Raw genomic sequence first — 24,474 nt, 5'->3', positions numbered from 1 at the left:
CCGCCCAGGGGAGCCTCCAGACTGTATGGAGACAGAGCCAGGGAAGTGGAGGCCACAGATAAGGCATGGGAAGGAAGAAGGAAGGACCAGAGCCAGCCAGCTGAGCTCCAGGGTTTGAAGATCGCTACAGCCCCTGCCTGGCACTGTTGCCGAAAGGAGCCTTCTAGTTCACCCCTGTGCAAACATCTTGGTTTTTTTCCAGTTCAGCTTGCAGGAAGGCTTGGAGGTGTCAGGGAAAGCCCCACTGTAATACTCCATGTGCAGGTGTCTCAGAGGCACCGGTTTCGCTATAGAGAGCTTAATGATAAGGTTTAGGAAAGCAGCAAGGAATAGCATTTGCAAGCATACAGCCCCATGAGGCTGCCTCTCAAGGCCTTTTTGAGCCCATTTGACCATTGCATCCCTTCCTCAGCCATCCTGCCCACAGCAGTCACTGCTCCAGCACGCTGCCTTGCTCAGGCACCCTCGCCCAGGCACAGGCAGAGCTACAGCACCTTCCAGCACCGCCACTGCTTTGGCAATGGTTGCAGCGGGGACAGCCACAGCATCAGACATCACAGCAGTTTTTAGGCACAGGACTCTCAGGGAAAACCTCTTTCTGCCTCTAGAACAGCTTCTTCCAAGGTCGCATAGGTAGCTCAGACCTCATGTCCTCTGCAAGATCTGAGCTAACAGCTCATGAAACCACCGCGCACCCTCAGGTTACTCCTCCCAGCTCCCTCTGACTCCTGTCAGGTCTCTCCTGCCTGCACTACGACAAGGTTGCAGGGATGAGGGGTGAGGTGCCAGGCTCTCTGCCGCACAGCGACTCCGTCCTGTGCAAGGACGCCTGCGCCCAGTGGAGAGCACAGGGGGACACCAGGAGATGTGTCATGAGCTTCTGAGTGTCATGAGCTTCTGACGTTCTCAGCTTGTCTCACATCCCCAGGCAGCCCAGTCCCAGACCCCTGACTCTCCTGGGATGGAGCAGGGGCTGCTCTCCATGTCACCTGCAGAAGAGGAGCCCTTCCCACCACCCCTCTAACCAGTGCCTCCCCTGGAGCCATTGTGCCCCCTCTCACCCCCAACACCGCTTTCTCAGCTCTCCCACTGCTGTGAAGCCTGGCCGTGCTGTGCACCCAGCCAAGACGGCCACCCACCCCAGGAATCAGCCCCACAAGAACAGACTCACAGCTGGCAGCCAGATCTACCCCATCTCCACAGCAGAAGAGGGTCCCCAGGTGACAAAAAGTGTCTCTTGGCCACCTGATCTCTCTTGACTGATGGAAGAGCTGCTGCACAGAGGTCCCCCAGCTCCACCCTTCCTGCTGCCCCATCCAGTCACAGCTTCTCTCCTTGGCCTTTTATCCCTGCTCTTCTCCCAGGCTGGAAGTATCTCTGCCCAGCACTGGCCAGAACATTAGATGGCCTTAACCCTATCAATAATGCAGGAGAATCGATGGCAGGTAGCTTGTAGACAGCTGCCAGCCTCTGAGGGGCACTGACACCTCCCTAAATATGGCCAGGCAGGACCTGGGGTACAGATAAATGCCTGCAGCCTATGTTGGGGTGGTGAACTCAGGCAGGATCTGACAGGAATGCCTCCTGCCTTGCCCACCTCTCTGGACCTGGACCTGCTAGCCCACGTGAGGTGGCTGCTCACCGGCCAGAGGGACACAGGGAAAGCACTGGCTGAACACAGCTATGTGCAAGCAGCTGTCACAGCTTTTGCTCTGTGACCTTGTATGTGCTGGACAGGTTTTCCTGTGGCCCCAGGTAGCCGCTGGCTATCAGGCTGTGCTGGGGACAGCAGAGGAAGGTCTCTCTGATGTGTCCCCTCTGTGTTGGGGAGCTGTTGCTAAGCCCAGAGGCTGTGCTATTCCCATCCAATAAAATGGAAAAAGGTGGAACTGTGCCTTTCTTTGCAAAGATGCTCAGAAAGCCATTGCATCAGGGCTACGTGTCCAAGAGAGGGCAATCTGAGCTGGAGTTGCAGACGGTACTGGGGGTCCCCATCTGGCAGGCTGGGAGTCTGCCATCCAGGGACCTCCAGCACTGGGCACAGCTGGTGTTGGGAGCACAGCCCCGCCTGGGACTTGCGGCATTGCCCAGCTCCCCGCCGCAAAAGGGCCGATCGGCTGAGGGATGCTCTTGTCTGCTGGGAGACTCCCAGCGCATCTCCCGAGGTGAGTTTGGGACGCAGACCTTCAGCATGGAAATCCTGCTATTTCCATGAGTTTGCAGGCGGCAGGGTGTGATGCTGCATTCGACCTCCCCCAGGAAGGGCAGAGCTGCTGGGACCAGCAAGCATCACCTCTAAGGATCTTGAAACAGGAACGCCGGACCTCTGCCTTCCCCTCAGTGCCCACTGTCACCTTACGGGACATCATGCTGCTTTTCCACCTCCGTGTGCCCCCCAGCAACCCCACGGGAGAGCTCATAGCTCCCACGCCGGCGGCGGTGCACGGTGCAGCCGGACTCTCCGCTTCTTGCATATTAATTGCCAGAGCCATTAGATGGCAGCAGCTACCGCGCCACCAGAGTCCGGCTCCCCACGCTGTCCAAGCCTTGCCAAAACGGGTTTGGGGCCAGGCCCCAGCCCTGCTGCCCACAGCCCCCGGGCACCAGCACCTGCACCACGGCGTGGGGAAATAACCCCGGGATGGGGCAAGCGCTGTGGGACTGCGGAACGGGGCTTGCAAGGAGAAAAACGAGGGAAGGCTCCGAAATAGGGGACCGGCATCCCAAGCAGCAACGTCGGGCTCAGCGGGGCACACGAGCGTGACCAGGCGGGTCCGGAGGATGTCTCTGGAGAAGATGACTCTCTGGAGTCCATCCGCAAAGGACTGCTGCGAGCACACAGCTGGGAACCGCCGGCTGCTGACTTGCAAAAGCCAGCCTCTGCGCACCGCGCTAACGAGCAGTCAGTGAAGCCGCACTCATTTCCAGCGGTGATTTTATTGCCTCTGTGTTAAAGACGCTACAGGTCAGGTAACACGCCGGGCAAATCCCGCCTGGGATGTGCAGCCAAGATTGTTCAGGTGCTGCATTGCATAGAGCTGACTGAAAGTCAGAAGCAAAACCTGCTCAAAACATCCAAGTTGTTCTCCTTGGAGAGGTTTCCAAAGGAAAATCAAACTTTCTAAATATTTCATTTTAACTTCTCAATTTCCCTATATTTCTCCCTTCTAGTCTCTCTTTTCCTTTATTATTGTCCTCTGCTTTTGCCCTGTTCCTATTTTGCCATTGAAACAGAAATGAACAGGACGAGGAAGGAGAACTAAAAATGACAAAGTGAGCACAACCCCCCAGATCTCCAATTTTTCATTTTTCAATTTCACCCACAGTAGGAAAATGGTCACGAAAATGCATTTTGGTCATCTTTAGACTACAAATGTATAAAATCCCAACCTCCACATTACTTTTCCTTCCAACATCCATGATATGAGTTGCAAGGGGCTGAATAGCCATCTCCCACACATACAGCACCAAAAAGCAAATCCAGTGCTGCTTTCCCCACCGCCAGCCCAGCAAGTGTTGATACGAGCAGTGCTCGCCATGGAGCCTGAGCAAAGACATGATTTGTATGAACCACTCCATCTAATTCACACAGCTCAAGCTCAAGCTTAACCATACAGTAAAGGGAACGTATTTAAAGAAATATGTTGATAATTCGGAAAAAAAATCAATATTTTTAGACTTTCCTCTAGAAAAGAAAAAGAGAACAACTGATTAAGATATTAATTGCTTATGCTGATCTAGGTTTTTTTGAAGCTCTTAATGATCCAAGCTGCTTGTAAAGGTGTTGGTCTTGATGCCATTTCCTTTTAGAAAGCAACAAAGCAGCTCAGTGAGGCTAAGCATCTCATTTTGATATTTTCAGGGTGGAACATTTTGATTTTTCAACTTACAGAGCTTTGCTGCTTTAATTTTTTGTACATAAAGCCAAGGCTGAAATCAGAATGAAAGCTTTCAGTTTAAACTAATTAATCCAAACACTTTGATTCAAATCCCGTTGTGTTTTCTCAGTTTTGTTCTCTGGGAATTTATTTTAAGTGTCTGCATTCCGTTTTTAGACCGGGGGGGAAAAAATGCATGATTTCCTAGAAAAGAGATAACCCGCTGCTTACCCAAGGCTAGCCATTCTGCAGTATTTCGTATGCTTAGAAGTGTAAAAATAAATTATCTTTTCTTAATTACATTGTTTGGTCTCCTTCTGAACTGTACGGGCAGCATGGTCCGGAGACCTGGTCTGAGCTTTGCCGCCAGCCCCCCGAGTGAGGAGTGCCATGCTCCAGCCCGAAGGTCCCCCAGATTCTCCCAGCATCACCCTGATTCTCAGTTTCCCCATGAAACAATATGAGGAACAAAAGGAAAAACAAGTTATCGTGATAACACCACTCCAGCAATGAGAAAGAAGCAGCATTTGCCAAAGCTAAATTGCTCTTTCTGAGAAGGTGGTGCTCCCCAAGGAGCTCTGGGAAGATGGGGGGTGTGCCAGCCAGCTTCCACAAGCGGAGAGGTCCAAGGGCTGGGCTTCTCACAAGTGGCTCGTGATAGGCAAGGCTGTCCATTAACAACATCTCGGGATCCTGACCTAACGGCTGATGGGAGGGAGGATGTTTCTTCCTTCCATCAGTCCTTGCTGCTTCAGGGCAACTTAAAAGGGAAAACTAAAAATAAACCCAACTTCCGATGACCTTTAATGGGTTGAAACATAGTTGGCAATGGGAAAGCAGGTCAGGTACCTTGGGGGCCAGAGCTGTGGCTGGTATAAATCTGCCTTTGCATTGCTTTGCTGATGCTGCTTGGCAGGAACCGCCAGCTGGGCTTTGCGGGGCAGCTGTCCCCAGTGGGTCCTCGCTGGCCCTGCAGCGGGGCCGGGAGCAGGGACCGCACGAGCATCAGCTACTCAGCTACACATGCAGAAGGGGAAACGAAGCAGCCCCGAGATGCCTGACCTCAGGCAATAAGCCCTGATATTGCCTGGGAGCCCCAGCCTTGCTGCGTGACACAACAGCGTGCTCTTTGGCTTTTGCGGCATGCTGCGGCGGCAGAGGTCTGCGCAGGGACATTAGCTCTCCTGGAGGGCAAGAGAGTGAAAGACTCTTGCAGGTTTTAGGACAAACACTGGTTTCCAATGCTCTGAAGCCTTTGCCACCACCCCTTCCTTAGGCAGATCATGCAGCACCAGTCTTCTCCCGGTGCCCTGATCTTTCAGGAGGGGAGGTGAAGGCCCAGCACTCCCAACATGCAGACAAGTCTCACTCTAGAGCTTCTGCAGCACTTGTTTTCACTCATCTGCTTCTCATTGGGGAACATTTATTGCACTTGACCTAGGGACTCGGCACCTGTGATGGTAAGATGGATAATGCCAGAGGACCTGTAGCTCCTCCTGTGCACGGCGTAGGTATCCCTTCCTGGCTTTGCAGGATGGCTGCAGGTTACAGATGGGCTATGGTGCTCACTAGCATGGCCTGGAGCAGATCCAGCTCACAACCATTCTTCACTGTCTGGGTATTTTTTCTCGCTGAAACTATTTGCACAGCACTAAAATTAATGACTGAAAATGTGAGTTTGCTTGAAAATAATCTATCATTTGATTATCACTTTAATGCAGGCAGCCTGGGGAACATCTGCCTCTGCCTGTCTGTGACTCCTCCTGCCGACACGGGGAATTGCTGGGAAGGGATGTTGTGCTGCTGTGTAAACTGGAAGAAAGCCAAACCCGTGGTGAATGACTTGGTGGTTGCTGTCACTGAGGAAAGGAGTGGGGTCCTGTGCTGGATGAGGCACGAACTGTGCTGTCAGGTCCCATCATAGCCTCCCAGGGCCCCCTCTTAAAACACCCACTGCCCAGTTCATTGCCTCTGGTCCCAGTTGCTATGTTTTCCAGGGACTCCCAAAATAAAATTCTGACCTACATCATCTGAAAGTAATTCTGTCATCACCAGAATAGCGAGTCTGGCTTTGCACTGGGGCAGCAGGCAGCAGCATCTGACCACTCCTCACTTCACCTCTGCCAGATCCCACCTCATAGGGAGGCAGGGAACAAGAGAAAAATGGGTGGGGAACTGCCCAGTGAGGCAGAATTTCCTCCATCCCATGACACAGACCATGTGCTGTGGTATAATGGGGTCTCCAGACCCCTTAGGCTTCTCTGCTGCCTTTTGGGAGCATTACAGCCCTGGACTTACAGGCTTTTTTTGGAAAATGTCACCAGCTTCCGATGAGTCAGAGTCCTGCTTCTGTGCAGCCTGCCCAGTGCTTCGCGCGAGGCGTCGGGCTGCGCCGTGCTGGGGTCCCCACGGGCATCTCGCTGCCGTTGTTTGGCCTTAAATCTTCTTGCTGAGAAAGGAGAGCTTTTTGCTGCCAGCGCACGTGCAGGCAGGTCTGCCGGGAGCTTGGGCTGGCAGGGACATGTTTGGCCAGCTGGTGCCTCTGGGACAGACAGATACATTTGTGCTACGGCACCCTGGAGCAAGGGCTGCAGCTGGGATCTCTGGCCAAGGCATTTCCACTCCTCCTGCAACTGTGATTCAGCCGTGAAGGCTGTTCACCAAGATGACTACCAGTTGAAGGGGAAAGAAAGTGGATGGAAAGCCTGGGGCTCCTACAGAGAGACCTCTGAAAGCTGTTCCATATGACTGTATGTATGTGCTTGCAAATACGTATGTATGCATGTGTCTGTACCTAGGTGGGCTGAAAGGGATGCTATGGCTTCAAGTAAACCAGAAATGTCAGAGCTACGGCTGTTGATGAACCATCCCCCCATGTGCTTTGAGGACAGAGATGCTTACATGATCATTTAACTGTCTGACCTCTCATAACCCTGTCTCTCCTGGCCTTGGGACCTGCTATCTGATATGTCCCTTGCATTCCCCTCTCCATTCCTCACCTGGTCCCCAAGTCACGTAGGAGTGAGGAGGGATCCCCTTCCCCAGGGCTTTCCCCAGGCACCCTGCTCTGCGGCAGCGGGACAGGGGCTCCCCCTCCAGCCCTGGGGACCAACATCCCTTCCCAGGGACAGCAGCTGAGTGCAGCCTCACGCAGAAACACATGGGTGGTGGCTACCCAAGCCACCGGTGGGAGAGGCAGTGACCCTGATTTCTCTGAGTTCCTGGTGTTAGTATAGCAGAAGATACATTTTGAGCCTAGCTTCCAGTGATTCCACATGCAGTCAGCAACTTCCAGCTCTCCCAGTGATCAGCCAGCCGGTGTTTGAGTTGGGCATGAGGGAAAGAAGAAACACAATTATCAACTGGGTGGGGAAAGTTTGGTTCAGGTGACTCTCTCAGTATCTCACAAGGGCATGGAGGCAGGGATAAGAAACCCAGTGTCCAGGGAAATAGTCAGTAAAATTAAATTAAATTAGCACCTTTTTCTCTTCCATCCTCTTACCCCCATCACCACTATGTCCCTTTTCACTGAACGATGCAGGGTCCTGCAGGCAACAGCATCCTCTGCGCAGCGTGAGCTACGCGGTACATGCTGGGTACTGAATGAGGCAGGCGCCTTATGGGAAAAATACGCATCTAATAATTGCTGTGAAAGACTGTGTTGCAATGCACAGACACAAAGGGATGAAAGGAGGCTGCGTTAACATCCTGACATTTCCTCATTTCTGACTTCTTGTCTCAGGCATCCCTAGCACCCTTTTATTCCAAAACACCCTGGGACAGTGCTGATGGTGAGGGGCTCCAACCAGTGCCCTGCACCACGGGCCCCTGCTGCAGCCCAGCTGGGGCCAGGTCCCTGCGCAGGAGCCACTGGCCAAGGTGGGGGGGTGGCAGGAATTTGAGCTCCCTGCCGTCAGCTCACAAGTGCCAAAAATCCATGGTGGGGGGGACCCGACGCCCTGCCGGCCTGCCCCGCTGGTGGCACCCACTGCCCCTTACCGGTGGCAGAGCCGCGGCGCTGGGAGGGGACGAAGGGGAAGAGGTTCTGAGCCGGTGCCCCCTGAGCTCTGCCAAAGCACCCTGTCCTCCCGCGCAGCCCTCTTCAATCCCAGTCTGTCTCTGCTGGAAATTTCAAGTTGTTCTGAAGGCAGCAAGTTAACAAGATTTGGAAACCAGGTCAGTGGAAGAAGCTTAATTAGCTCGCTGAACCGTGGGGACCAGCTCACATCGTATCTGCTTTATTGACTCCCCGAATGGACGTTATTGATACGATAGGCGTGAGCATCTCTGCGACGGGGCCCTGCGCTCTTCTCTGGACAAGGGGACACTCCGGGCACTTGTCAGGCACAGGGAAGCTTCACCGAGGGCCCCAAATCTGCGCCACGTGTCAGCCCGAGCCGTGCTGAATCAGCAGTACTGCTTTCCCCTTGCCTGTTCCCCCCAGCCCTGCAGGGACCCCCGGACCCTCAGCCCTGCTGCTGGTCCCACTCTTCCCACCCACCCGCCACCTCTGGGGAGGGGACAGAGCCGAAGGGGACAGGCAGCAGGGCTTGCAGCGAGCTGGTTGCCTTACTGGCAGCACAGGCGTAGCTCACACGACCTGCTACCTGTCTTGTCATGTCACCGCAAACATCTGCTGCCGCAAACAAACCAGCAAGAGAAAGGGAAAGCAAAAGGCCCTCTCCGGGCGGCACTCCAGCCCCAGGAGCGGGAGAGATGTGGAGCCTGTCACGCTGCATGAAAAACCCCTTTCATTAGTGGCAAGATCGTAGCTCGCCTCTGAATCGCAGCGCAGCTTCTCGGGGGCTCCGCAGGCAGGGCAGGCACAGCCCCGCTCCGCTCGCACCCTGGGAGCAGCTCCGCTGGGGAAGGTTTTATCCTGACGGATAGCATCTCACAAACAAAACAGGGAGCTAATGGCTTTGAAGCCCTTCCAGGGAACCCTGACGTGCTGCCAAGCAGAGAAGGCTCCTTGCTGTTTGCTGAGGGAAGAGCCCCTCTCCGTCCTGCAGCCGGGTGCCCCGCAGACACCCACAGCCCCCTCCCCGCTCCCGGCGTGGGACGGGCACCCGGGGCTGCCTCGCGTGGCACTGCCAGGACAGGCGGGGGTGGCCAGGCTGGACGGCTGCTGGAGGGCAACCTCGGCGCTAGAGGCGATCTGATTTTTCTGCATAAATGGTATGCCCCCCCGCCCCGTCCTGGGACAGGGAGTGAGCGGTGCGGGACCGGCAGCCGGTCTCAGCCAGGGCTGGGTGGGAGCTCCGTGGCAAGGAGGGACCAGCCTGGAGACCCCGGGAGCTGCAGGCAGGGCTGACGGCAGGGCGGCGAGCAGGTCACCGGGCAGGGCGAGCGCGCAAGACCGAAGACAGGGCGGCGAGGAAGGGCAGGGTAGCGCAGCGGGCAGGGCCGGCCGGCGGGCAGGATTGCAGGCAGGACTGCAGGCAGGGCCGGAGCGGAGGCAGGACTGCAGGCAGGGCAGCGGGCAGGCGGTGCCCAGCAGATGGCGGCGGTGCCGAGGCGGCGCGTCCCGCAGCCGCCCCCCCGGGGCCGGGCCGGGCCGGGCCGGGCCGGGCCGCCGCCGCCGCCCCCCGGCGCTGCCCCCCCCTCGGCGCTGCCCCCCGCGCTGCCCTCCGCGCCGCTCCGCGCTGCCCCGCCCGGCGCGGCCGTCCGCGGGCTGAGCCGCCGGGGCGGGGCGGGGAGAGGCGCGGCGCTGCGCGGCGCTGCGCGTCCCCCCGGCCGCGGCTCCACACCCCGCTATAAGAGCGGCGGCCGCGGCCGCGCTCCGCAGTGCATGGCAGCGCCTCGACCGGGACGCGGCGGCGGCTCCGCCGGGACCCTTCCCCTGGGCCGTCCCCCTTCCCGCCTCGCCCCCTCCCGGCCGCCGACACCCTTGACCTTGCCGTCCGGCAGCTCGGGAGCGAGAGCCGGCGGGATAGGCGTGCTGGGTCGCGGAGCTGCCTTGGGATGCGTTAGCCGGCGGATCGCAGAGAAATATTTCTCCTAGGAAGGAGAGAGGCAACCTCCTCCCGCTGACGCGGGCGGCGGAAGAGAAAGAGGAATTAAAGAGCATCTTTGCCCCCTTTGTTGAATGAGAAGGACGGAGGAGGACCGGCAAGATGAGCACTAGCAGTAAGTACGGCTTTCCCTTGCCTTTGCTGGGGGAATGGGGCTGGTATTGCACTGAGCTGGCTGGGAGGAATTGGAAAGAAAATGTCACAACAGGGTTGACAAGCCCAATGGGATGGATTTTTTTTTTTTATTTTCCTGCCTGCCTTTTGCTTTCTGACAGGGCCTGGCTTTGCTGGCCCTTCTTTCATAGGTGCTTATCTCCGCTGAGTACTTTTCTTGGCTTGTATTTCTGGGGTTTGGAGGGCAGATCATGGACTAAAATGTCGATATGCAACATGGTGAGAGGGAGCCAGGAGCACTCTGACAGGCAGCAGGCTCACTTGCTGATGCCACTGCCTACGTATAAATGGACATAGGGGGAACAGTCGATGGGGAGGAGGAGCACAGTAAGGAGAGACACAGAAACCAGGCATCTGAGCAAAACACAGGTGCAATACTGAAAAACACGTACCTTCTGCAGTTGGGGATGTGGGTGTTTCTATTGTGTGTGTGAGACAAGGACAGAGGCACTCATGCACTATGTATGAATTGCTAAAGAAGCAGAGCTTGGAAATGTGCTGCACAAGATGAGAAATGGCACCCGGTACTAGTCTGGTTACTTCTGGTTTCGTGTCCTTGTTGTAAAGTCTGGAAAGATTGATCAGGTTTGATCAAGTCACAATCAATTTCTTATTCCTCACTGATGTGATATGTGACAGCTGTACCCACCTTACTAGCACAGCTTTGATCTAGTCCTTTAAAAGCAGTGAGTCCCCAGCCAAAGGAGTTGATGCTGATGGCCACCTGAGGGTCTTTCTCCTGGGATAACCTCCCCAAGGAAGGTGCCCTCCCTCCTCTGGGTCCTAGAGGCTATGTGAGGAAAGGAGGACTCCCCCAGGCAGAAAGCGACAGAGCAGTGACTTCTCCATTGCATTGGTGTGTTGAGGTTTCTCAATCCAAGGGCTTGGGGTGGTTCCCAAGCAAAACACTGTGAAAAATGCCTTGGCATGCTGCAAGGCAACAGAACAGGTGATTCCAGCTCTGTTGGGCTGTGTCAGAGGTGAGAAAACTTTCCAGGTGCCCTCTGCACCAGCCACACCTGGGACAGGAGCTAGTCCCCCTCCTGGGGGAGCGGGGCTGGCAGTGCCCAGGTAGGAAACAATAGGGACTGATTCTTTCTGAGCCTGCTGGATGCCTGATAACAAAGGGTCCTCCCTGTGTCTCTCTGGGTGAGGAGCTTGGGTCCAGTGCGGAGGGCTAGGATGGCACACAGTGCTAGCTGGGGTCAGTGACCATGGTGGTCAGGTGGGACCATTAAGGTTTCTCTAAGCCAATTTTGACAAATGTGTGTTGGTTCCTTTTGGGATTCCTTTCCAGCTCTTCATTAGCCAGCTTGGCTGCTAATAGTGATAAGGGCTGTTCATGGCACTGGTGTGTTACAGCTATCTGACTGTGCTGCAAAACTCCTTTACTGGGTCGTCCTCCCCCACATAGAGAGAGGTTCCACTGAACCCAAATGTGCTGCCTGCCTGTGGCTCTGACATGACTCATGGGAGCAGGGCACCAGGCAGGCAGCGCGTGCAGAGCTAGGAGTCTCTTGGGAGGTGTTCCTCTTTCTGCCACTGCCTTGCTCTGTGACCTTGGGCACATCACTCAGCTGTGCCTCAGCTTCTGGATTTGCCAGCAGTAGGCTGCCACCATGGCTCTTGCCCAGCCTTTTGGATGGCTTTGCAATCTTTGCCTAAATATTGCCATTATGTCTTTCTAAGTAGCCATGTTTTAGTAAAGGTTTGGGAACTTTGTAACATCTGCTAATCACTTCCTGTGCTGTGGGTTGATTACTTATGGTCCCTTTGGGACCACACCTGGTACAAAGGCTGTGCAAACCCTGCAAGGCAGTGGGCTGTGCCCTGTTAGGCTTCCAGACTCTTTCCCAGTAGCTGAGGAGCTCAAAGCAGGGCTTCCCATACCCAAATGCTGGCTCGTGTCCATTCTTAGCAATGGCATGATCCTCTACTAGCTGGTTCTGTGAGGAAGGCATGGGGTGCAGGGCCATCTCTTCTACCAGCATGTTCTGTGACTGGTGTGAATATTGCCAAAAGCTGTCTCTCCCCTCTCGCTGCTGCCTTGCTGAGCTCTGCGCATCCTTATCCAGCCTGTATCCCTCGGGTCCATGTGCCTGGAAGGCAAAAAAGGAGCCCAGGAGTCTTGTGTCGGTGCGCTCTGTTTCATCTCTATTTCACCCCACTGATGCTACTTGGCGGTGTCCTGCAATGGCTTTTGCAGCTCTTTGCTAGCTGCCAATGGCTTGGGGAACTCGGTGCCACTTGTTGGTTGGACTCTTCCCAGCCCTGCTCGCAGCTCTGCCTCTTGGGCATGGCCAGCTCTGCTGCTGTGCTGCTTTTTGTTTCCCCCAGCCCCTGTAGTGACTGAGGGCTTAGATGCGGTGAGCCCAGCCAGCAGGCTCAACTGCACTCCAGCCTCCCTAGTTTGGTCTCTCCCCTGGTGCACAGGACCCTACCTGTGCAGATATGAGGAAAGAGGGAGACACAGGAAGAGGAAGATGGATGATGAAGCCAAATTGTGCATGGAGTGATGACATACAAGTGTACCTGTGGCTGCAGAACCAGAATTTGGGGGCTGGCAGGTCAATGAGGTCAATCCTCAGCTGAGGATAAAATGCCACCGTCTGATCTGTGATTCCCACCACTCCTTTCCCTTTTACTTGGTGCATTTTGATAATGCTTCTATCCTGTCTGAAGCTGATCTGAGGCAGGAAACCCGAGACTGTGGGCCCTGGCTGGCCTTAAGCCATGCTGTTGTGCAAAACTATCTGTGAGGCCTCCAGGAAGCTCTGCAGGATTTGCTGCACTGTACAGGTGTATCTCTGAAGATGCTTCATGCACAGCACACAGGAGTCTTGCCTGCCCTTGTTGAGGGGACAGGGGTTTGCTTTTCACCTCGGTATGGGTCCCAGGTTTGGAGGCCCCATGTTGTCATCTCTCCCATGATACAGGGAAGGCAAAGCCATATGGAGACCTTGCTTTTAAGGGGAAGAAGAAAAGGCCTGTGATGTTGGGTGTAAACTCATATCCTGGGGCTGCAGAGCAGACCAGATGGCCCTGAGGGTGCAAGGGTTGTGCTGGCTGGGAAGGCAGCCTCTCCTCCTGGGCTCACCAGGTGTGCAGCAAGCATTTGGAGGGCACAGTGTTGATATTTACACTAGCTACACTATTTATACCTCCCATTCTGGTTAGCACTGCTAATTGGTTGCAAATGGATTCATACATTCATAAATGGATCTATTGGTGCTGCTCTGCACTTCCATTGAACCTGGATCCTGTAGTACAAACTGTTGCCCAAGAGAACATCCCTTTAAATCAGCCATTAATCTCTTACATTCTGCGCTCAACCTCTGCCTTGGAAACTGGCCTGGTGCAGGGATTTTTAACGTGACCAATGCTGTGTTTGTGCTCATTAAAAGGCAAAGAGTTGAAGTTGTCAACTGCCCCAGGGATTTAAGACTCTCTGAAAGGAGTGTGAATAATCCCTTCTGCTGCTTTGAAGGTAGCCATCAGGTTTGGGTGCTGCAGGTCCACGCAGTGAGCACAGTCTGTGAGTAGGGGTTACCCTGGTGGGACCCGTGGGTGATGGCATTTGCACGTGGTCTCTTTCAGTCCAGTTCTGTTGGGGTGGGAGAGGGGCTGCTGGAAGCCTTGGCACTGGTCTTGTCAGGAGCAAGGTGCCCCTCATTGTTATGGGCCACGCTGGTCTGAGCAAAGACGCGCAACTCCTGGGGGAGGTGAAACCCCAGTGAACTCCCAAATCAAACCAGGTTTGGCAGGGTCTGGATCAGCATTGCAATGGGTGATTGAAATTGGTTCACAAACTAGGGATCTTCCAGATTCCTGTCTCCATCATGCACCCTGAAGAGGGACACCAGAATCTATCCCCACGGCAAGTTAATTGGGGGGGGGGGGGGGGGGGGGAACGACACCAGTACCATCTATCCCCCATCCTCTCCTCTGAGCAGCTGACAGCCTATCGCAGCACACAGAGCTCTTGCAGAGGGCTTGGTATGTGAAGTGGAAAGTTTCCCCAGACCATCCCAACCCCTGGCACCTCTCAAATTCCTGCTTGGAGGCTCCCCTAGTCTCAGAAAGCTGAGAAAGGAGACATGAGGAAAGGCTGGCCAGTTAAGCATTTGGGCAGGAAGGCTTCATGACAGATACTGATGAATGCAGCATGTTTGCTTGGTTATTTTTGTCTTTCCTAAATCATGCTCCCTGTTACATGGTGATCCACTAAGCATAATTACCCAGTAATCTCTAGGCACATGTGGTTACAAGGTGTTTACTAGCAAACTCTATTAAGTCCCTGTGTAATTAAAGAGAAATCACATGGTGCTGCACATCTCTGGGAGCTCCAGCTCTGCTCTGTACAGCTCATCAGGCAGGGTGATTCACCAGGTCTCCCCACCCAGTGGGGTAGGACCTGCTGAGAAGGACATGGTGTTTCTCCTGTGTTCAGAAGTGCAGTGAACCTGAAGGGATCAGCCTGTCAGTGTGATGAGCGGTGTTAGCGTCTTCCCTGTGGGGAGGCTCTAGTTCTTGTGGGGGTGACACTGGGCATGGAGGGCTATGGTACAGATGAGCCTTTTCAGTTGTAGCACTCGTGGTTCCTGGTCGACACTGGTTCCCATTTCATCTTTGCAATGCTGGAGAGGCTGCCACAGGCATGCAGTGAACTGGGGACAAAGTGCAGTCCCATGAGGGAGGACCCAGCAGAGTGAGATGCTGACTAGAGCAGTGGTGCTGCTGCCTAGTCCCTGGGTGCTCGGTGAGGTGGGCTCTGGCTCTGGATAAGCCTTCACACCCATCACCCCTGCTCCCCCAAGAGCTGCTGGACAGGCTTTTCACATGCAGTGGGGAAAGAGGCAGGTCTCCAAGCTGAGCTCTTCCTTCTCTGGCAGGTTACCATGGAGGAGGCTTGTAGAAGGAGGAGAGCTTTCAGAAGGGCTGGAGTAGACTCAGAGTTCAAGGTATGGGTGCAGGTGGGACAGAGAAGAAAGAAGGGACACAGATGCAAGACAGAGTCTTGCAAGAGATGAAGAGCTTCCTTCCTACTGTGTTCTCTCTAGACCCAGCCATGAACATTATGTAGCATCCATGCTTTTCCAAGGAGGGCTCCAGCACTGCATTTTGCAGAATTTGGGCACCAAGGGGAACTCCAGGGTCCCCACCCACATCGTGGTCCTCAACACCCAAGCCTGACTCTGCTGCCACAAACAACTTGATAGGAATTGTCCCCTCTCTTCCCCTGGGCAGCCTAGCAAAGGGACAATCATCCGTTGCATTCACTTTGGTGCCAGAAAATTCAGAGCCTGGGCAGCTTTTCTCTGTCCTCAGGCTGGTGGATGGACTCGTCCTCTCACCAAGCTGTGTTCAGGCTCTCCTGCAAACCATCTTTCTTGGCAGCTTGCCCTTTGAAGAGCAGAAGCCATGGAAAGTGGCCCTGCAGGCCAATGAAGTGCATGCTGCAAAGTCAATTGAAGCAATTGAATTATTTCAAAGGCCTACCATGCTCTTATAAAATAAATAGCAAGTTTTCTAATGACAAAGTGACAATCGGTTTAGCCAGATAACTGTATTTGTGATGCCAGCAGGCTGGACTAATGACAGACTGTCCTGTTATCAGCAAGGAGTCAGTGTGGTGCTGCCTTTGATCTCTGCAAAGCTGTGAAGGCAAACCCACCAAGTTCCTGCCAGACCCTGCAGTCCTATCATGACGGTGCCATAATGAAGTGGTTGGAACATCTAATTAAATATTTTTAGACTAAATACATCAGTGTCTCTCAGTTGTGAGCACTGCAGCACCTCCAGAAAGCATCCTGGGGGTAGACTGGTGATGGCAAGGACTCAGGTGGCGAGTGATGGTGGAAGGAGAGAGCGTTGCGGGATGAAAGGGGACTGGGAGTGACCACAGTAGCCACAGGGAAAGCAGAGCCCAAGTCCAGATGTTTCAGGCCCAGGAAGTTTGTTAGTGAGCAGCTCAGGGCAAGCATGGCAGGGTAACTGGCAGCCTGCAGCAGGGAAGGTGATTCTTCCTTGGAGGATACCTAGGCTGTCCCAAGTCCTCCTGTGCCCAGCATCTCTGCCCCTTGAGTCTGTAGGCTCAATAAATCACTGGGGAAGTAGAAGAGCTTGAATGCACTGATGCAGAGCCCTGATGGACATGCCTTGCTTTCTAGAAAAGGGCTGTCTGAAGCTTAACAGGACCAAAGTGATCTAGCATGGCAGCAAACTCGGGTGCACAGTTACCATTTATCTGATGGTGGCTCAGGTTTTTGGTAGGCCATAGTTTATACAGGCATTTTTCAGTTTGGGTATAGTCTTCTGAATGCTTTTTCAGTATCAGCTGTAATCTCTGGCCTGGGAGTTGGTGTGCCTTCTCTGCTGCCTGGGGTGGAGATCTGGAAGAAAAAGGAGCTGGTACTATGGCTTCCTTATGCAGCCTGTCTGATCTTCCTTTCTTCTTACCCTTTCTACGCTGGCAAAGCCCTCTGAGCCCCAAGCATCACTTGTTTTTCTGTTCATGGACATTTTACTCCACTTCTATTTTGAATCATCTTGTTTCTGAGACTTGGACAACTGGGAAAGTCCTTGGGGGGGGGGGGGGGTGTCTGTAAGGAACAGGACAGTGTAAGAGGGGAGCATGTGCTTGAGGGTTTGAAGCCCTCCTGTTGCCAAGAAAGAACGGAAGCCAGCAAGTGGCACATTTTGGAGAGCACTACACTGCTGTGGGACAAGGAAGGCTTTTCTGGTGCGATGCCAGCCTCAGAGCCCCTCCTCAGCCCAACTTGAGTCCATTGCAATCTGAATTTAAGTTTCAGGGTTTGACCTATTCTCACAGTAGGGAATTATGTGACTGCTTCTCAGATACAGGCAGCCAGGCTGCAGTCTGCTGCTGGATGAGACAAGCATAACCTAGACGAGGACTCAAAACGTGAGCTCTGAAGTGCCCATGCCAGGCTCTGCAGTACAGCACCCCTCACAAACACGCTTGTAGCATCTTGCTTGTGAAAGCATGTTGCAAGGCCCTGCCTGTCCTTCCCAGCATCTGTATTTTGTACTAGCTGACCCTGAAGATCTTGCTGCTTTTCTCCTGGCATCCATCTCCTTACCAGCCCTGGGGACCCCTTTGCACAGAGGTGTCCCTGGGAGGACTGCCCAGCCCAGGGGTGCTTGCTTGTGAAGGGAGCTATTTTTAAAGCAGCTGGGGGACCGAGTGAGTTGTTCCCTGGCTCAGCAGCACTTGCTGGGACATGTTGGGTGCTGTGGTGGGGATCTCCCAGTTGCAGCTGCTCCCCAGCCTGGATTTTCAGCAGTGGCAGGGAGGGTCCTGGCAGGATGGCTGGCGCAAGGCAGCTGTGTTTCACCCCCTGGTCAAGGACTTTTCCCTGCTAAAAGCTTTAGAGGAGGAGGAGGAGGGAAGGAAGCTCTGTGTGGAAACCCATTTCTGTTGCACATCAGGAGCTGCAGCCCATCCAAGCCCCAGAGCTGTGTGAGAGGGGCAGCTGCCTCCCCCCAGCAGCCCCTCTCCAAAAGAAGAGGCTTCTTTGCCTTGGCCATGAGGCAGGGCTGGATCAGGCCTTCTCTGTCAGCTGCGGCTGCCCTGCCTGTCTCCTGCTGCACTGAATCAGAGTGCTCTTCCTGGGTAAAATAACCTCCGGCTGGCTTGGCCACAGCGGTGCCCAGCTGGGGCGGTGAGTGGCTTTCTCAGCAGGCTGGTGTGGCTGCAAGGTCTGCATCAGCTGGGATGCCTGTGTGTGACTATACAGGCAGACAGGTCTCTGGGCTGCCAGGAAGGACCTACAGCAGGTCCCCGTGGTCCATGCTTGCCCTGCGAACTGGAGATCAGCGGTCAGGTGCTGAGTACAACAAAGGCATGGAAAGGCTCTCCTTGCCTGGCCCAAAGAAATGGGGGCTGGGGCAGGCAGAGGTCCTAGAGCCCCTCTGGAGGTGGTGCAGACCCTACTTGCTCTCAGCACCCAGCTGAAATGCAGCCCAGGTAGGGGGTAGGTTGCCCCAGTCTGTGCAGGGCTGTGGGAGCCAGGTCTGGGCAGGCAGCGTGCTGTGCAGCTTGGCGCTGGCTTCTCCTGCCATCCGAGCAGGCAGCTCTGCTCCGGATTTTCCCTCTCTCTGCTCATATCACAGCAGTCCTCAGAGTGTGATAGAGTACAGGCTTTCCCGGCTCTCGTCTGCGCTCACACAGCCTCTTGTCTGTGCTCAGATCACGGCACAGCGCTGGTCCCTGCAAAGCCTTCCTTCCCTCCCTCCGCCTCGGCTGCCCTGCACTGTACCAGGGGGCCTGGGCTGTCCCTCCACATCACCCCGCTTCCACCTCCGCATCGGCACCTTCTGCATCAGCTCCTGGTCCTCAGAGGATGAAGAAGGTGGAGCAAGGTAAGATGAGCTCCCTCTAACCTCCTCCGTGCTATAAATAGCCGCGTTACCCAAGCATCGTCTGAGTGATGTGACCAAGTTCAGGCTCCTGGAGACCTGCTGCCTGTCGCAGATGCACCCAACACTTGGTCAAAAGGGCTCCCGCGGGTCCGCTGGTGACGGGGAGCGTGTCATCGCATTAACGCGCTGCAGGACACCTCTCAGGTTATGCACAGCCTAATTTCATCTGGCAGCCGCTGAGGCTGGCATCCTGTGGTGGCTGGGTCAGCATGCCCGCACCTCGCTGGCAGCGGTAGCCAGACAGTTTGCACCAGGGAGCCTTCCCCCTGCAATAAAGATTTAGCAAGCTGCCTTCAGCTCTTGCCAAGCTGTGCTGGAGTGCAGGTGGCATGGATGGGCCAGGGCAATGGGGTGTCTTTGGTATGTGTGTCAGGTCTCTGGCCAGACCTTTGGGAGGGAAGGGGGAGGCAGCTCTTCTGTAGGGAATAACCAGTTTGGGGAGAGAAAAGTGGGTTTTGTGGTGCTGGTGCAGTGCCTGTGTGGTCCTTGAATGCTTATTTGCTCCATCCATCCGGGCTGGGCTGGAGGTTAGGGTTGATCAGGAAAACCTTGCTCCTAGCTATCTATCCAGGCTGTCACCAGATTCAGTTCTTGGGACAGACTGTGCCTTTGGAGGGAGTTTTGCTGGTGGTGCCAATATCCCCCACCCCTTGACCATCAACCAGCATGGGAACCAAGCAGTACAGCAGCTTACATGTGCCTGGGCATACAGGGAGGAGCCCAGCCATCTTCTCAGCAAGGAACCCCTCCTTCATCTGGCAGCAGATGCTGAGGCACGAAGCTGGATGATCCCCAGTTCAGAGCCTTTTAGTCAGTGAGCAAAACCATCCCTTCAAACACCCACAGACGCTACTTGAGAGGACTTGTGCTGTTGCCCCACCATCTGGCCCAGCTGCCCCCTTCAGAGAGGAGTGGGATGGACCTGATCCTTCCCCTCTGGGACAGGAGATGCCTGGCAGTGCTGCCCCGGCTGAGCTGGCCAGGGAGAGCTGAGGGACTGAGTGTGGATGTTCTCCCCTCCCCTGCTTTTGAAAAAAGAAAAGTCACTGCCTGCATGGTGAGTTATGTGGTGATGACGGCTCATGATGGGTTACATATAAAATCCCTTGCATCCCTGAGGATGCTACCAGTTGAAAGCTTTTATGGCATTTTAAAAATAGCCACAGAGGGGGAGAGAATGAGAAGATGGATAGGTAGGTGGATCCCTAATAAGGAGAGAAGAGGAAACAGCTAGAGAGGGAATGGAAAGACTTTCGTGAACGGCATGTGAGTGATTACTGAGGGAGGGAGTGGTGTGGTCGTACTGAGCCGCTGAGCTGCATGCCCAGCGGGAATGGGAAACCCTATAAAAAGCCTGGCTGTGAGATGTTCCTTGCACGTGCTGGGGAGAGGGATGGGGTGAGCATCAGCTCAGGCTGTCTCTCCTATGGGTGCTTGCTGTGTTCTACAAGTAGCCATTAAAAATAATCTGACTCTTGGCTGGCTGCTGCTGCTCTTGCGTGATTCCTCAAACAGCCCCAGGCTCATATGTGCTCCTCTCCTGCCTTGAGGCTCAGGCTGACAGCCTTGCCTGGGAGCTGATGGGTGAGGTTGGTCCTGGCCCTGGCTTTCCCCAAGGTGGCCTTTCCCACCTGGGCTGTGCTCCAAGAAAGATGCTGAGAGCTGCCTCTCTCTTCTGTCTTCTGGCTCTCTGCTGCCTGACAGCTTGCAGCAGCCGGAGGCAAGATCTGGTGGTGGTGGGTCTGGAGCTGTGGCTGGATGAGGGTGCAGTTCCCCAGCACCTGGCTGGAGCAGCAGTTCCAGAGCTGCTGGCAGGAGGTCCCTTCAGTGCGACAGCCCTGATCTGCCTTGCATTGCTGCCAGCGCAGCATCTCCCCGGTCCCGGGAAGTGGCTCCAGGCCCTTCCCTGTGCTTGTGGCAGCTCTCCCCACCACTCAGGGAAGATTACACAGAGTGTCTCCAAGAAATGCTAATTGCTTTGGCTTGTGCTTGGTACAGCAGAGCCACTGGGCACTCAGAGCTCTTAGTCAGCTTAGAGATCTGCCAGATCCTTCCCCTGGAGAGCCAGTGGAGGTCTGCTGTGGCTGTTGCTCATCCCCACATCCCTGGGCGCCAGCTGAGCTGCAGGCTTGCACCCAAACTGGCCCAGACCTGTGGTCCCAAATACCCAGTGGCACAAGGCATGGTGCGCTCTCATCGGGGTGTTGCAGCCTTGGGGTGAAACACCCCAAGCTCAGCCCCTGGCAGGCACACTGTGGGGTGAGATGCACCCCTCGTGCTGGAGGAAGGGTGGCTGGAGAGACAACAGGACTTTTCTCATTCTGGGGGATGAGGATGGAGCTCATGCTGTGGCAGAAGCTGTCAGCACTGCTCTGCTGTCTGTCCTCCCGGACCCCTCAGCTGCTGCTGCCCACCCCTGCTCTGTCACTGGCAATTAAAGCTCTGTGCAGCCAGGCTCGTTTGGTGCAGGCTGTTGGGAAGCATTCCTTGGCTTATCCCCTGCTCGAACTGCAGGGAAAATACGCTGCTAACAAGACTCCCCTGTCAAACTTGCTAGCCTGTCACATCCAGGCCATCTCCCTCTTGCTTGCTTTCTTGTCTTTTTCTTCCTTATCAGCTAGGCAAATACCCAGGGAAGCAGAGGCTGATGATGAGTTAGCCCTGCCCGGCTCCAGGCTGGGGAATGGCAAAGCCAGAGAGCGTGTGCTGCCTGGTCCTTGTGCTGGCCTCTTGCAAAGGGTTGCCACTCATCTGTGCACTGATCTTGCTGTATTTCTCAAGGCCACGGCTTTTTTTTAATGCTGTAGCATGGGAGTTGAAGTGCAAGACCAACCACCCTCTGTGGGTGCTGAGGTCTCTACCCTACCTCCCTTGCCAAACCCCAGGGCAGCCCCTAGCCTGGGGAGGCTGAAGAGGTGCCTCCTGCCCTGGCTGGCTTCTGCTGACTCTGAAGAGCTTCTCACCTGGTCTGAAATAACTTCTGGAGGAGCAGCGGGTGGTTTTGAGCCAGCAGCACAGTCCTTGCTGGTGAGTGCCCATTACCCTCCCCAAGGCAGGGGGTACCCCCAGTCCCTGCTCCCACCTTGCCTGCCCTTTTCTGGGCTGCTGTGAGAGCATCCTGCGGGCACGTGGCAGAGCAAGGGCTTGCCAAGAGAGGTCATCTGCGGCTGCCCCAGCCCTTGCTCCCTGCTTGGTTGGTCAGGTGGCATAAAGGGTCTGGTTTGGGAAATAATTCTGTTCCTTGGCAGGCAGGTTTTGGCTCATTTAAGCCAAAAGCGTGCATAACAAAGCACATGTTCATTTTCCCCCATTGAAAGGGGACTTGTTCCCTGGAAAGTGCCAGCTCTGCTGGGCTTGTTGATTGCCTGTTAATTGTCACTAATGAGGAGCTGGGAGATGTGGCTTCCAGAGGCTGTTGGGGACAGACGTTGCTTTGGCTTGGGAGGGACATCTCAGCGGGGAAGGGAGCCGTGACCTCGGTGTAGGCGAGTTGAGCTGCATGAATGTGTTTGTTACTGGAGAATGCCCCAATTCCTGTGCCTATGGCATGGGGCAGCAATGCTTAGACTCGACTCCAGAGCGGAGAGCGTGGAGGGTTAAGAGGATCTCTGGTGCTTACTGTACACAGATGGATTTATTTACATATATATAGCAGGGAGGTGGGATGGGGAGGGCTAAACCCACCTTGTCCGGGAGGGAGGGTTAAATCTCTGTGGCTGGCCCATGTTGGGAGCACAGGGCTGCTGGGCAGCAGGGCCTGATGCCAGGGCTTGGCCATTTGCCTCCAGCCTGACAGTTGAAGGCTGTTTTTCCCCGGCCCTGATGAAAGGCACCAAAGGCTTTTAGCAGGAGACAGCCACGTCTGCCTGCTGCTTCCCACACTGGCAGCCCCCCCTCCTTTTGAAGTCGGGTTTCTGGGCGTACACAGGAGCCGAGGAGAGCATGAGTGCGGGAAGGAGGAGGGGAGACGATTACGTCTGTGCCAAAACCCCTCATACGCTCATGAGAGTTTATTGTTCTAGATGTGCCTCGTCCTGCCATGTCCCCTGTTGTCCCCAGCCTGGTTTGTCCTTGCCCAGCACCGAGCCTTGCTTGGCAATTCTTGGCCCCATCGCTGGGCCACCCCATGTCCTACCAGCAGAGGCTCAGAAGGTGGCTGGGGGTGATATTAAGCCCCCTTAGTGTCGTGCTGTGTGAGGACTGGTGCAGAGGTGTGCTTTTACCTGCTGAGACAGCCCCATGCTGCAGTGGGGACAGGCTCTCCTCTCCCACAGCAGCAGCAGCTTTGCAGGTGCCCATCGCCTGCTGTCCTGCTCCAGCTGCTCCTGTAGCATCTGTGCAAATGACTTCAGTAGTTTCTGTCATCTTCTCTTTGCTAAAATGGCTGAGCTGTTTCACCCAGTGCTTTTCCTGGGAGTTTTCTCAGTTTTTCTCCCATTCCTGCCAGGCTTTTGTGTACAGCCAGCCCCACTGACCACCTCCTGCTCCCTGGGCACCCGCTCTCGTCCCTGCAATCGGTGGGCTGAGGCACCACCCCAGCACTTGCTATCTGCCTGCAAGAGGCTGTTTCTGTGTTTACCATTCAGCTATCGTGAGGGCAGCTCAGCAGAGGGGGAGCTTCCCTTTGGGATTTGTTATTTCATTAGAATAAACAGCCAAGTGGGATGTTATTTTCCATTCCAGCTGAGAGAGGTTGTACTTGCTGCTTTTTGACCCAAACCCTGATGTCTGTTTTTTAATTCTCTGCCTTTAATGAAGTGGGATGGAGAAGTGAGAGCAGAGCATGCTTTGGCAGTGGACGCAGCTTGCATTCTTGCAGTATGAGGGCTTATGTCAATGTATTTGTTGCTGCATCTCTGCCCCTACCCTGACCTTGGTTTAGGGCTTCAGGTGAGCCCCAAGCCATGTGACAAAGCATACTTTGTCCCCTGCTGCCTCTGGGCTCCTTTCACAACCAGCCGTGGAGATGGCCCACCGTTGTGGGGTTGGGACTGGCTATTGCTCTGAAGGGTTCTGTGCTCCATTTGAGGGTCTTGGTGGTCTGGCCTCCAAAATGCCTTCTTGTGGGCTCAAGGGGATGCAGGCAGCCCTGCTCTGCTTGGGAAGTAGCAGGGCAAAGAGCTGGTACAGCTGGGCTGAGAAATGGCCCTGGACCCCAAAACTGGGGTGCAGTGGGAGTATGGGCAGCCCTGAGCTAGCATGCTGTGTGTGACGTGCTGTGACCCAAAAGCTAGGCCAGTCCATCTGTGCTAGCAGAAGAAAGAAGGTGCTGAATAACCTGGCCCCAGACACCCATCTGTCCATCACCTTAAGGGTCTCTTCAGTTTGGGGTTTGAGAGCTGCCTCAGGGCGTGGGAAGGGCTCCTTGCAGCCTCCTGGGTCTCTAGCAGGCTGCTGCCTGCCTGTCCTGCAGCACAGCCTCAGGCTGCCAGCCTGGCAACTGGCAGGGGGGACATGCCATGTCCTGGAGGGACCCTTTACTGGGATGGTCACAGCGGGGCCAACAGACATCTTGGTGATGCATTCGGTGCACACTGTGGGTCACCTTGCTGAAGGTCATCCCAAGGTGAGCAGCCTAAAGGCAGCTCTCTTCCTCTGCCACAATACCTGTGCTTTCCCACCCCGTCGCTGCCTCCTGCCACAGCCTTTGCTCCATGACTTGAGACTGTTTCCCTTTCCTTTTTTTTTTTTTTGCCACCCTCCCTTTCCTTTTTCTTCTGTTTCTCTCCTGTCAGCTTTGTTCGCCCCGGCTGTGTACCAGGGTTGCCATGGTGACTGCCAGAGCATCTCTGCATCCTGGAGTAGTGGTCCTACGCTTGCCCTGGCCATGGGGAGTGGTAGGGCACCCTCCTGCCCCTCAAAGGGGCCAGCTGCTGCCTCCTCCCAGGGATGGAGGTCCCTGGGGACATCCCTGTGACACATCCTGGTGTCTGGGAAGGGGAGAGGACAGGGCACAGGGTGGT

General features: G+C 55.0%; 1 protein-coding gene across 14 annotated transcripts in view; it reads left to right on the top strand.

The window, feature by feature from the left end:
* The first annotated feature begins 9,528 nt into the window (after positions 1-9,528).
* ABLIM3 (actin binding LIM protein family member 3) overlaps positions 9,529-24,474 on the top strand; it is a 56,931-nt gene continuing 41,985 nt past the window's right edge. For 4 of the 14 annotated variants that reach the window (XM_069773068.1, XM_069773079.1, XM_069773078.1 and 1 more), the window contains exon 1: positions 9,533-10,007. In XM_069773068.1, coding sequence (XP_069629169.1) covers positions 9,995-10,007 — 13 coding nt within the window. In that variant the 5' untranslated portion in view covers positions 9,533-9,994. Of the gene's footprint in view, positions 10,008-24,474 lie in introns of all 14 variants that reach the window. The other 10 variants (XM_069773081.1, XM_069773080.1, XM_069773069.1 and 7 more) reach the window with 4 other exon arrangements.

This window comes from Haliaeetus albicilla, chromosome 27 (assembly GCF_947461875.1).
Source record: "Haliaeetus albicilla chromosome 27, bHalAlb1.1, whole genome shotgun sequence".
In the NCBI taxonomy this organism is placed as follows: domain Eukaryota; kingdom Metazoa; phylum Chordata; class Aves; order Accipitriformes; family Accipitridae; genus Haliaeetus; species Haliaeetus albicilla.
This window is presented reverse-complemented; position numbering and strand designations above follow the sequence as displayed.